This window comes from Gossypium raimondii, chromosome 8 (genome assembly GCF_025698545.1).
Source record: "Gossypium raimondii isolate GPD5lz chromosome 8, ASM2569854v1, whole genome shotgun sequence".
Classification (NCBI taxonomy): Eukaryota; Viridiplantae; Streptophyta; class Magnoliopsida; order Malvales; family Malvaceae; genus Gossypium; species Gossypium raimondii.
Window position 1 is genome coordinate 51,425,021 of NC_068572.1, and position 14,547 is coordinate 51,439,567.

Sequence of the window (14,547 nt, forward strand, 5' to 3'; positions counted from 1 at the left end):
ACAATCAGGTTGAATTGTCTTTCTCATTATTAAAAACTAACGAGAGAGTTTTAATAAGAATCAACCAGTTATGGACAGTCTTAAATCAAATGGAAGTCTTATTAAAACTAGTAAGGGGTTTTACTCTACTTGTAAGGACAAAACCTTATCAAGGTCGATTCAATCAGTTGATAATGTAGGTATCCAGTATACCCAAACGGCAGCAATTAAAGCTAAGATTATTTATTGCATCCATAAAGCTATTTTGATATCCCTTTATTCTAGTTTTCTTTCCCCACAGCAAAACCAAAGGGGATAAGCTGCATTGTTACCAAGGGGTATATAAAAATTCTGTTTCTATGCAAAAAAAAAAAAAACCGACATTTGCATACAAAACTTTGGAAATTATATATTACAATCTGTTGCCAACCTATACAGAAAAAAGAAAAAAAGAAAAAAAAACCCACCCCAAAGTAATCTCTTAGCATTTTGAGTTTGGAAAGGTGAATGAGGGAAAAGAGCAACCATCAAACCTCATTCAGATTTTTCAGTGTATGGCATGCAAAATATGTCAACCCCATACATGGAGTCTTGCAGAAGGAGCAGACCTTTACAGTTGTAATTATAAAAAGCCAATGCTAAGGATGGAAAGGATTTGGGTGTGCCGAGCTACTACTGGTGCTTGCCTGTTGCCCAAAACTTAAAGCAGGATGAAGCAGTTCTGCCTGCGCGAATGAGCCATTGGACGGCACATCCAGCAGCAAATCTTGGTCGGAACTTTCATCGACAAAATGAAGAGAATCCAGCATGAGAGAGCTACCATCAGAAGGCAAAGCAAATAGGCTTCTTGGACTAAAGCAAAAACCATCATTATCTATGAGTTCTTTGTTTTCACAAGAAGCCTTCATGATCACCCTTTTGGGGCTCTTTAAAGTCCTTGATTCTGGAAAATGAAAAACATGTCTTTCTTAGCAAAATGTCAGCATAACTCTAAACAATCACAAAAGCTAACATGGTCAACACTCGACTTAAAGGGTGATATTTAGTTACAGAGAAATTTTCTTCATATGTCTTCATGCTATTAAATTTATTTCCTTCAGCAAATTTATTGTTAATTTGTATTACTATTTTAACTATGGCATCGTACTTTTTCCTTGTCATAAATCCCAAGGCTAAGCTGAGTTATTGTCAGTTCAAAACTCAATATCACAATCTAATCTTTAATATAACTTAACAAGACTTATATCATACAGTGCAATAACAAGGAAAATTTTCAAACCTGGAAAGTTTTGAATTTGACTGTTGCGTGATCTCTTCATAGTTACCGAATTATTTGATGCAATGGCATTTGGTCCTCTAGCATTCATAGATCCTGGAATACTATTACATTTCTGCAGCAAAATAAATGCTACCATATTGAGTAGTCCAATGGGCAAAATATGTTCATGCCAAGATGTCACTAGTCGAGAAACCAATTGATACCTTAAGTGTCTGACGGCGTTCCACCCAATGGGATTTTGTTAAGTCGAATAATGCAAGTCTTTTCAATGTCTTACAATCTTCAACTTTCACCCCTGGTACAGATACACTAAAGACCCCTTCTTCAAGCAGTTGCTGAAAGTAACATAAGTTCTCCTTGAATTGAGGGCTTTCAAACATGCTTTCGAGGCTGCAGATACGAGGACAACTATCAGTGATTCCACATCATGTTTCAACTATCAGCCATCTCTTTAAGCAACTGATAGTCATTGCTGGTTTTTCCCATTCTCTTTTCCTCAACTATTTATTTTCCTATGTGCATCAAATACTTTGAAATAAAAACTTAACTATTACAAGCAAATGCATTCCATTGCACATAAAAGACAGACTAGAAAGCTGTTACTTTCGACCTCTCGATAATAGAGTGAAAAAGATACCTATCGGGGAGGTTGGCAATGTCAAGTGGAGGTAGATACTGCAGCAACTGTTGCTGCTCCTCATTTGTTAAACATTTCACAAATTCCTCATAGTTGAGAATATCCTGCACGACACAAAAACATCAACAAATAGTGAAGAATGAACATGCTATGAAGTGAATTGCTCATGGTAACTCTTTAACTTTTGCTAAATATGGAGGAATTATCTCAAAGATTTATGGAACATTCAGCCATTAAATGTATACAAAATTACAGGTATGATGATATAGCAGCTGTACAATTGAGTTCTAAATGCTTTTCCCTAGAAATTTGAAGAAAGAATACAGACACAAGGGAACTTACATTTAAATCTATGTTGCACAGTGGAGAATTATGACTTTCCATCAGTAGTGATTTTTCATGCTGAGATTTGTCCCTGCCAAATGTCAAAAAGGAAAATTAATCAACATGATAGCATCATTCCCCAAGTTCTCCTCCCATTGCATAGCAGCCTATGAGCTTTATCTTAAGGCTCATGATTCATAAGTAATGATGACATTAGATACCAAAAGTTTTCCTGAAAAACAGAGACATTACTACTAGGAAGCTTTTGAGATTAATGTCATGCCTTACATAGAAGAAATGTACCTTCTCTTAACCTTTCTAAGCGGCATTGTCAAATTTCATAATATATTCAGTAAAAGCACATGGTCCACTCAATTCTATTTTCATAACTGGTAGATTCTGCTGCAACTTAAATATTATTGTGAAATGATTTACCTATTAAGTTGTTCGTGCTGGATGCCTTGTCCAGCAGAGCTCTTAGCCCTTTCAATTCCATGACCTAAAAACTTGATGCCCTTGCTATCATTGCATGCAGGGAAGCTTGAAGAATATGAATAAGCCTCATTCCTTGAGTATTGTCTGTTTTCAACTGAGAGGGAACTAGCTTCTGATTCCTCTTCCCGAGCTATTGAGCTTGGATGTCTAATTAAAACACTTCCATGTCCAATCTCAACAGAAACCATGGGTGTCTCACTCTCAAGAAGCAAATCCTCCTCAGAAGATCCAGAGAAATATGAAGACTGTTGTTCATGTAAAATAGTATATAAATCTTTTGTAAGTTTCTCGACTGAAGATGGCTTTGGACGATTTACGCAGGTTCTTTTCTTAGATGGTACCATTGAGTCCCACACATTGGATTGGGCAGGGCCTGCAGAAAGATAAAAAGAAGACAACATGAGCATCAGTCTGGATCTAGTTAGTGATGAAGATATAATCTAAGGATGCAGATAAAAACATCAAGATTAACCACTAAAACAGAGAAATTTTAATAAAACATAGAAAGGTAAAATCTGTATTACATTGTTAAACAGTTTCTGCTTATAGCTACAGTTAACTTTAGTGATGTCAAAGATATGATAAACCTTTCAGCCTCAGTGGTGCATTCGGAGAAACCATTGGAAAACCATAGTACTTGCATTTTTAGGAATATCCAAAACCATTTTCCATAATTATTTTCAATTATGCCAAAGATGGTACTCATGAATCTCCAATGACTTCGTATGGACTGGGATATTTCATTGAACTTAGTATATGATCCACTAGGTCTCTTTCCTTTTGAATTTTATTGACAAAACAAATGCAATATACTCTCATACGGTCAAAACAGTGATAAGGAACACTGATGGCATTGTGCCCAACCTGTCAAGTCACCAGCATCGGCACACCCAAATTGGGCACAGCTTTCTGAATTAGATATGGCTGATCCAGAACTTGATCTATTACTCGTATCATCATCCACAAACTTACGGTTCCCCTGGTTGTAATCAGGGACAACAACTGCTTTATCATGATTTGATTTTCTTTTCAGCAGTTTTACTTCTTTGTTCTTATTTATAGATATGATCTTCAATCTGGAGGCCCTATGATCCTCATAATCTTCAGGTTCAACCCTGGCATGAAGTGGGGTATAATTTGTAAGTGTCCCTTTAGTCCTCCACCTTGATCCACATGCATTGCACAATACTGGCTTCTCGGGAGGTCCATTGCGCCAAAGAGGAGTGCCTATCACGATGCATTGTTATTAGTAAGTATAAGCTAATTGAGGACAAAGAAAGTTTACAACTGAGATATGTTTATATAAGAGTCATTAGCCAGATTTTATAGAGATTTAGGGTCAATAAGACAGACATTAGATAAGAACCAAATTTATTTGATAGACAACATTAGGTGATTCTTCTTCAAATTATGGATAATACACTATCAAGGACAAACTTGAGTAAGAACCAAACGCAAGAGGGACTGGCACTTGTCCTCATAAGTTGACATTAAGTCCTTAATGTTGGAAGCAATTCCTAAAACAATCTAGGATCAATGCTCTTGCTTTCACCAAGGTAACAAGGATAAATGGAGCTTCCATTAACACCTTTACTTGACAGAAATTTAATATTCATTCAGTGACCATAAAAAATAGAATAGAGCTGAAATGAGTTGAGTTGCAACTATTGGTGAAAGGCTTAAGAGGCAAACATTAGAATTTTCGATGGAGGTCGACTATTCTTATCATTGGATTTTAAACAATAGCTTATTAAGAAAATGAGCAAGAACCCATCAATAACTCAATGTAAGTGCATCCATATAGGAGTGAAAACAATGATGTTCGAAGAAAAACATTCCTTTTAATTGAATCCAAGAGGACTGAGGTTTGACTTGAAATCCAGGCTTATAAACATGTATGGAGCAATGGGAAAGCAATGCCAATTTAATGTTGAATCTGCAACTGGTCAGCAATCAACAACACAGACTCTGCATTTCCCTTGTATCCAATAGAACTCAATCTCACATTCCTTTATGAGATATGTTGGAACTTTGAACATGAGTCAAAGAAGGACCAACCCCAAGAGATACAATGAAAAGAAGGAAGGAATGAGGTCGAAAGAAACAACTGAATTAAATAACAAACTCAAGGTTGAAGCTTTACATGGATTGAGAGAAAAGGACACATGTTATTCTAAATTCATATGCAAACAGACTAACACAAAGAACAGCTTATATTCTAAAACTTATTATCTTTGTCCATGTAATCTGTTCATTTTCTGCATACAGTTACTCCCAAATTCCAATTATAGAATTATTTATCCAAGCATACAAAATCATACACCAAAAACACTAATTTAGGGGGGGGGGGAGGTTGAACATTTACATATATCCAAGGACTCAAATTCTTTTTCTTTTTTTCTTCTATTTTTAGACTTTATATTCGAAAAGTTAATTGGAGAAACAAGAACTCACTTGTAACTCCACAGTGATAGCAAGGCCCTTGCTTGCCCATGTCTTTCTCTTTTGCTCAAGGGAAGAAAAACAAATTAAAAAGGACAAAAATTGAAAACAATTTAAGAAAAAAAATAAGAAATTTGTATTATTGACAAAAACTCTGATTGGTTTCTTCAAGCTTTATATGACATATTAAACTGAGTATTAAAGGCTTTTCTTCAAAAACCCAGAAATCTCTAGTTTAGTTTGCAGAACAAAACTGAAGTCATATAAATGAAAAAATACCCAGAAGTGTTCTATGTCCTTCTCATCAGTCTAATAAACATAAAAAAAAATTTTAAAATCCAAAAATCAGGAAGAACTGAAGGATTATAGAAATGGGTATTTGAGCTTGGAATCTAAACAACCCAATGGAGAGGAGAAAAAAAAGAGAGAGAGCAAAAGGAAAGACTAAATGAGAGGAGGAATCTAATAAATGGCTGTGAAAAGGGGAAGGTGAAATGAGAAGAAAAAGCAAAGGAGAATAGTAATTTTATTATAAAATATTGTTTCAATTTTCTTCTACATTATTAAATTTATTGATAAATTATTGTGTCAAAAGATAAATATAAAAAAGGGTAGGGTAAGGTAAGAGTAAAAATGAAAAATGAAAATTGTTCAAAGAAGGATAAGGAATTTTATATTTTTATTGCATATATACTGTTGACTAGACTTTTCAGCTTTGTTTTTGATGTTCCTACAAAATAGAAATTTGAAAATAATTTATTATTAATTTCCTACTAAGTAATATTTTATTTAAAGAAACTACATTCCAAAATAAGTAATTAAAAATAAAAATACACCATACTTTATTTGTTAATTAATAATTTTGTTTGTGTGCGTGATGACATGATGTTGATTATTTTTGTTTAGTGGGTCTTTGTTCTTAAAAAGAATGAACCTAATTTCCACCGTCCCGCGTGATGATCTCTGTCACGATTCAATAGGCGCCATCCGATTTAATTAAAAGCATTGTCAAATTGGGTCCCACTTAATGTAGATCTAATGGAGGCTTTCACTCCTTGTAAAAACATGGACTGCTATGGAATTGTGTTCCAAATCTGAGGGCTGGGAATTGGCAAAAAGTCATCAATTTAACTTGGTTGAAAGTATTTTTATATAAACATACATTATTATTTTTTAATGTGCGTCATAATCATGTGCCCTACCTCTACATTACAAACTTCTTTGGATCTCATCTCATCAAAACCTTTGATCTGGTCACTTATTTTTCAAGATGATGGCTCTTTTTCCCACACCAAATTGCTTCTCCTATTTCACACAGTTCATCAAAATGATGCCATGTTTTGACGCTCACCAAGCCATTGCTTCAAAGGATAATTAACTTTCAAAGTAGAAGAGGTCGTCTAGTCCGTGTTGATGTAATAACAATTTTTTTTTAAATAAATAGAACACATCAATTGATTCATCTCTAAGTAATGTTTTTAAAGTTTAAAGAGTATCAAGTCCGGTAATTAATTATATAAATTTAGAAAACTTATTGCTTAATACCAAAATTGTCCAAGTAGTATAAAAATCAATTTGAATAGATTTATAAGAACAAAGGGAGAAAGGAAGGTCCCAAAAGAGTAATAATATAAAATAAGTGAAAATAGTATAGTCCGGGGTTATGAGGAACTATATGGTGTAACCGCTCATACTTTTAACATTTATTTTTATTACTATTTATAACTGGTAAACTACACCCATGGTCACCTTTGTTTACCTCAGGTTACATTTTAGTCACTTATGTTTGAAATGTTATGTTTTAGTCACTTACGTTATCGCGTTGTAACATTTTAGTCACGGAGTCGTTAATTGTCGTTAACGGTATAACAGTAAGCTGACGTGGTACGTTAAATCATCATTTCAAACAAATATTTTACAATTGGTCCCCATATTTTTTTGTTTTGAACAATTTAATTTTTTTTCTTTTATGTTCTTTTAACTTTTCCTTTTTCTTTGTAATTCTCTTATGCTTCTCCATTTGTTTTCCTACCTTCTCCATTTCTTTTAACATATCAGGAAGTCGAATTGGCAATGAAGAAAGAAGCATGGTATGGGTTTATGGGTTTTGGTTATAGGCAATGATGACTTTTGACTTTTTGCTTCATTTTTCACTGCCCAATTCGACTTCCTGATATGTGAAGAGAAATGGAGAATTTAGGAAAATAGAGGAAGAAACAGAAGAGAATGGAAAATAAATAAAAAAAGAGAGAGGAAAGTTTAAAGAACATAAAAAAAATTAAATTGCTCAAAACAAAAAAATATGGGGATCGATTGTATAATTTAACTTAAATTTTTTGTTTGAAATGATTATTTAACGTGCCACGTCAGCTTATTGTTACATCGTTTAAAGGCAATTAACGACTCAGTGACTAAAATGTTACAACACGATAACGTTAGTGACTAAAACGTAACATTTCAAACATGAATGACTAAAATGTAACTTAAGGTAAACAAAAGTGACCATGGGTGTAGTTTACCCATTTATAACTATTATCAAGTTAATCTTTTTGCTGTAAATTATCTCTTTTTTAGGAAAAGAAAAAAACATAATTATAGTGAGCATGTAAGACGATTTTTATTCCAGAATTAGATAAGAATAAATCACACAAATATATATATATATATATATATGTAACCATATATGGGTATAAAATTTTGAAGGAATAATATTGTGATTATATTTAATTTCTTGTATTATTGTTATTAAATTTGTATCACTTCATTAATAATATTAAATTCATTTAGACACTTCATAAAGAAATAATATTAATTTTATCGGATTTAATTTTCTATTATTTTTTCAAAGAAAAAACAAATCAGTATACGCACATTGATAAATCTGGTCCATCCCCAAATACAAGGTAAATTAGTGTAAAATATTGTAAGATGAGAAAAATTAATTTAATTTTACTAAATAATTTTAGTTGAAAACAACATGAAATTTTCAATTAAATCCAAAAAAAATCATATATATTATAGCAATTTGAACTTACAAAAAAGTATTCTTATGTGACCTAGTTTATAAATTACCATTTGTCACGATAATAATCATCACGTGTAACTGTTAATTATATTTAAAAAATAATTCAAGATGAAGTTGTTGTAAAAATATAGCAACATATTTAGAATAAAAAGTTGTATATATTTTGTTAATATCTAAATGAAAAGAATATTACAATTACAATTTGGTTTTAATATTTATATGTAAAATCTAAATGAAAATCATATAATTTTAATAATTATAATAGTATGAGATAACATGATATCACCCATACATGTTGCTTAATTAATTTTATTTACAATATATTATTATTCGTTATATTTTTGTTGAATACAATCAATAATTTTCATATGTATAGTATTTTATTTTTACATCAATATTTTCTTGTGATATTTAGCTTAAATAATATGCATGGATGTATTAAATATACATTAAAAATATAAAATTAAAATAGATTATACTTCTATCGATAATTAGGTTAAATAAATTATAGGAAATACTATAAAGAAAATTGACACAAATATATCTAGTAAAATTTTAAACTTGAAATATATTTTTAAAAATTAACTTTTAATTTTGACAATATTAAAATTATTTTACAATAAATTGTTTTTTATATAATTTTGTAATAGGAGATGGGGGTAACACGGTTTGAACCAATGCCAAATGGGTGTCTGACAAGAACTTTAACCATCACTTTATAAAGTAAAAATACAATATATTTTAATAACATTGATTAAAGTGTATGTGTATATATATTTATATATTAAACTAGCATTACATTTTTTTCAATTTCACAATCAGAGTTATAAATTTATCACATCTCGATTACTTTTATATATTTATTTTAATTTTTCATTATAATCTGTATACACTTGCCATCACCTTTACCTTGCTTGTGAAATTTTAAAATTTCAACAGTGTACGAATATTTTTTTAAATATTATAACAAACCAACTCTTATCATTATTGTAAATAGGATTATAATAATAATAGTACAAAATTAGAGACAATTCCCATGTTCCATTACCCAAAAATCTAGACTATTTTTTGTTTTCTTTTTACATTTATTGCATTTAGATCTTTTATGAAAAGAAATTAGGAAGGTGAGGTATATGAGGCCAAAACTATATACCATATGGCTAGATACATCTAACCACCTAATGTATAGACTTTCTTTCTCAAATAATTTAGTTTAAAAGACATTCAACATTCAACAATTACCCTTTACTAATGTCTTATAGGATGAGGTAGGTTTGAATGTCTTGAAGGACATTATCCTTATATTTAAATATTGGGAAGGGATTATGATTAGTTTTAGACATTGTGTCAAAAAACAGATATAATCAGAATTTATAATAAAATTATTAAAAATTAATTCAAATAAATTCTATTTTAGAAAATAGAAATTCAATTCGATACTGCAATTTTTAATGGGGACATTGACCTTTGCTGTACCAATAAATATTAGTATTCGTTTACACCAAATAGTTCTTTAGCACTTTTAAAGGGTCAAAATAAATAAGTAATTTTTTATGAAATAAATTATTTTTATTTGAAAAATAAAATCCACACCCAATGCTAATCCCAGTATTGAGAGTATTGTAAGTGGAGAGCATTAGGCCAAGCCAGCCATATGGCTATGTCACCCCACACCTCATCTTGAACAGGCCAAAACCTTCCGTTGCAATATTCTCTTTTGCTTCATTAAATTTGTCATATTTTAATTTATAATGATATTTTTCAACTTTTACTTTTTTATTATTTAAAATTTATTATAGATAATTTAATAAATATGTTATTAAAATTTATAATTAAATATTTTTAATCTAATTATCGTAAAATAATTAAAAATCAATTCAACTCCTAATAAAAAACACATTTAATTTAGATTTTAATTAAAAGTTAAGCTCCTGAAATTAATTTTCTTTTAAGTCATTGACAGTTAAAGTGATGATATGACTGTTGACGTGAAAAATAATAATGTAGCAGATGATATAATTTTCATTTAGGAGTTTAATTTACTTTTTAATTATTTCAGAATGTTTTTTTAATTTTAAATAAAAATTGAAATTAAAATATAAGAAATTAAAAAATCTTTAAAAAGCTAAAAGGTTCTAAACTTGTTGACAGATTCTGAAAATTATAAATATATATATATATATATAACATAAAAATTTCAGGCTGCACAAGAAAATTAAAAATATATATAAATATGAAAAATCTTTAAAAGAAACCCTTTTTTAGTAAAAAACTAATTTTTAAAGAAATTCAAAATTATAAAAAATATAAAAATTAAAAAAATCAATCACTACATTTTTAACTCACATTTTCTTAAATCTCTTTATACAACAATTTGCTCTTTCAACTATTCTTTATACAACAAATTACTGTTTCAACTATTGCATTAAAAAAGAACATAATTTTTGAGTAGTAACGTAACGTAACCATGAACCAAAGCTAAAACATGTTTAAATTCTTTTCAAGTTTTATGTAAGAAAACAAATTAAAACATGTTTAAAAGAATTAGAGTCTTCATTAATTCTTATCTTATTTAGAGTTTTTATAATTTTAATTAAAATGTTAAAAAGCCATTGTAAAATAAAAATTTTATTATATTACTAATCGAAAATTACATTCATCTCTCACAACAATTACCACACCATTTGTTACATTTTTACTTAATAGACTTTCAGTGGCTTTTGTAGAAAATTTTCATTTTTATTATTTAATTAATTGCTAACTTTTCATTAAGATTTAATTTGAGTTTAATTTTTAATCATAGACTTAATTATTATTTTTAATTATTTTACAATGGATATGTATTATGAATGTATTTCTTGATTGAAGTTTCTTACCTTGTCAAAGAAAGACGTGAAGTAATTTATATATCTATATATATTGAAAATTTAAGGCTTTTTAAAAATTTTAAGTAGTTTGAATTTTTGATATTTTAATACTTTTGAGTTTTGATGATTTTTTTATATGGGATAAATTTTAAAATTATACATAAATTTTGATTTAGTGCGTAACTATATACATGAATTTTAATTTGGTGTAATTATACACGTGAAACTCTAATATGGGATAAATCTTAAAATTATACTTGAACTTTGATTTAATGCGAAACTTTAATTTTGATTTAACCATGCGCATTTAAAGAAATAAATATACCAATTTGTTTTTATAATGGATAAATATAATTATTTAAGTATGCAATATACAAACATGAAATGATGTTATATCAATAATTGTGTTAATAATTTACAAGATTTGGATCAAATCAAAATTTCATGTATACAATTGCACATTAAACCATAATTCATATGTATAGTTTCGGATTTATCTATTTTTATAATTTAATGAATTTTTAATATTTTTCTAATTTTTTAATTTTAAATAAATTTTTATTTATAATGTATAACTTTTAATTATTTACAATTTTAATAAATTTGAAGTGTTTTTTAATGTTTTTACTATTTCAATAAATTTTATATCTTTATAAGTTTTAATACTTTTTGGATTTTTGTAATAATATTTTAATAATTTTACATTTTTATACTTTTTAATGCTTTAAATATATATATTTATTTATTTTTGCTAACTCAATAGTATGTCATGTTAACAAAATAACAGCCAAGTCAATCTCATTAATAACCTCGTCAGCATAATAACCTTCAAAATGATTTTCATAACTCAAAGGCTTAAATTTAATGATTCAATTAGGTTTTTTAAGAAAAGAGTTTTAGCCAAAATAAAAATAATAAATATTATAAAAAAACATTACGTGGTAAGTTTTGAAATTATTTGTAAAGTTAAAAGTGAATTAAAATACAATGTAGATGTATTTGGATGAATAGGAACAAGCAATTGAAAGTTCAAGGAAAGAAGAGGTTGGTTTGGGATGCAATCCAAACTGACATGTCCTTATTATTAGTTAGGGAGCTCGGACAGCGTAGATAGGGTTTTATTTCTGGAAAGCTATTTTTGCATTTGGATGTCCGTTAGGCAACAAAACCTTTTCTTTCTTTCTACTAACTTGTCCCTTTAATTAACTCTTGTGTCCCAATATTAGATTTTAGGTTAAAATTTTGTGTTACTCCCTATACTTTATAAAATTTATGGATTTACTTTAATTTGATCAATACTAGCCCTGTACCTTTTGAACTGATCAATTTTAATTCTTATACTTTTCAAAATTTAAAATTTTAGTCTTGACTTAAACGATATTAGTTAAGTTTGTTTGGTTAAATTCAATTACTAATCATATATGTTATGGAAGCTAGCAAAGGCCTTGACCCCTCCTAAAATATAAAATCTCACTTTTGGCCCTTTAAGTTTTACAAGATATTAACTTAGTAAAAGGTAAAGTTACCCTTTGCCCTCTTAAAAATGGTAATATTTTGATTGCCTTTAAAAATTATAAAGATATAAGTTGTTTCGGCATTTCAATTCTCAAAAAAATATACAACTTAATTCCGACCTCTCAAAAATATTTTCTAGATTTTTCCTGCCTGTACTATGCATACGGTTGTAGATTTAATCCATATTCTCCAATTAGATCATTCTGAGTTCATATACTTTTCGAATTTTGAAATTTCAATCTTGATGCAAACGACAATCTTAATCTATCAACTGAATTTTTAGTGAGTAATATGTGGAAGTAACAAGTTGACATGACATTACACATATGATAATATATTTGTCACATTGGATTTTGAAAGAAAAAAACTTAATGAATTTAACAATTATCTTTTGGTGAGGGCTGGAATTTTAAAATTGAAAATCATAAGAACTAAAATGACCAAATTAAAGTACAATGACTAAAATCATAACTTTTGTAAACTACAATGACTAATAGCGAATTTAACCTAGATTTTATTTGTTGTATGAATTATAAATTACTCAATATAATGATTAGCGGTGTTGATTATTCAATTTTAATCAAATTAATTAATTCACATTTAATTCGATTCAATTAAGCGTTATTCATAAAAATCGATTCAATTAATGAAAGAGATTTTAAGAAATTTTGATTATCGATTAATTTAGTTCGGTTAATGAAATTAATAGATTTATGTGAATTAATAAAATTTGATATTTAATAACACATTTTGTTTATTAATTAAGCTTAATCTTATTAAGTTTTTATGCTTTCTATTATTTGCGTTATACTTATATATATATATATATATATATAAGTTTGATATTTGATACTTCTTAATTTCTTTTTGCTTTTTGCTTATTTTGATATTTTGGTTGAATATATAAATTTATTTATTAAAAATTAAAATGTTATTGTTCTTATATAACTAAAACCAAGTAAAATTATAATTATATATGTATTATTTATTGTTATAACAATTAAGTTACACAATGTGTTGGGGTTCACTATGGTGGTGGTTTATACCATGTGTGGTGCAAATAGTCACTAAGGATAGAAGTTTAGGATAACATTTTAGTAGAGTGATGGTTAATGGTTGATTTATTGTATTATGTGTCATTTGTTCTCTGTCTTCATATCCCTTTTAATCTTGAAGAGGGGATATTTATAGGAAAAGAAGAGTTTGGAATGGAACCCTCATTTCATGATTGCCTCTTTACTAGAGTTTAATTTAGACCTAGGTAGCCATATGGCCTAGATGTATCCTTAGGTTAGGCTGGTGAGCTTGGAAATTCGGGAGTACTAATGAGTTTGGATATGATGTGATGGTTGTTCTTGATGGCATCGTGGAGATGTTTTCTTCATGACATGAGGATGCCGAGGCATGAGGTATAAAAATTGCCTCCAGTCGAAAAGAAGTTTATAAATCAAGCTTCTTTGAGATTGCAATTTTGGGGGATGGCATGCCCTGTTTTAAGTAGAATGTGAAGTTTTTGTCATTTGGAATACGCCAATTGTTATAAAAATTAAGTTCTACAAAGTATTGAGGTCTATTATGGTGGTGATTCATATCGTGTGTGGTGAGGAAAACTACTAAATATAGAGGTTTAGGGTGATGTTTTAGTAAAGTGATGGTTAATGGTTGATTTCTTGTATTTTGTGTCGTCTTTCTTTCTATTTTCATGTCCTTTTGATCTTTGAAAAGGGAGTATTTATAGGAGAATGAAGATTTAGAGTGTGTCTCTCATATCATGATTGTTTTGTTACTAGAGTTCAATTTATACATAGGTTAGGATGGGAGTGGTAATACTCTTTCCATAGCACGAGGATGTTCAAGTGTGAGTATAACAATTATAATTATAATTATATATTTATTAAAAATTCTACCTCAAAGGCTTAGTAATATTCAATTCCATTACCTACTTTATTAAAAAAAAAAGGAAAAAGAAAACGAAAAAGGCTAA

At 28.9% G+C, this 14,547-nt stretch overlaps 1 protein-coding gene across 1 annotated transcript; it reads right to left on the reverse strand.

Moving 5' to 3' along the window:
• Positions 1 to 349: 349 nt before the first annotated feature.
• On the reverse strand, positions 350 to 5,630 carry LOC105792012 (GATA transcription factor 26). The gene is made up of 8 exons (XM_012620367.2): positions 5,169 to 5,630; positions 3,579 to 3,941; positions 2,655 to 3,087; positions 2,238 to 2,310; positions 1,896 to 1,999; positions 1,462 to 1,648; positions 1,259 to 1,370; positions 350 to 922 (listed from the first exon to the last, which is right to left on the reverse strand). Exons 1-8 carry the CDS (start codon positions 5,206 to 5,208, stop codon positions 618 to 620), a joined length of 1,617 nt encoding a protein of 538 aa, XP_012475821.1. The 5' UTR covers positions 5,209 to 5,630; the 3' UTR covers positions 350 to 617.
• Positions 5,631 to 14,547: the final 8,917 nt, after the last annotated feature.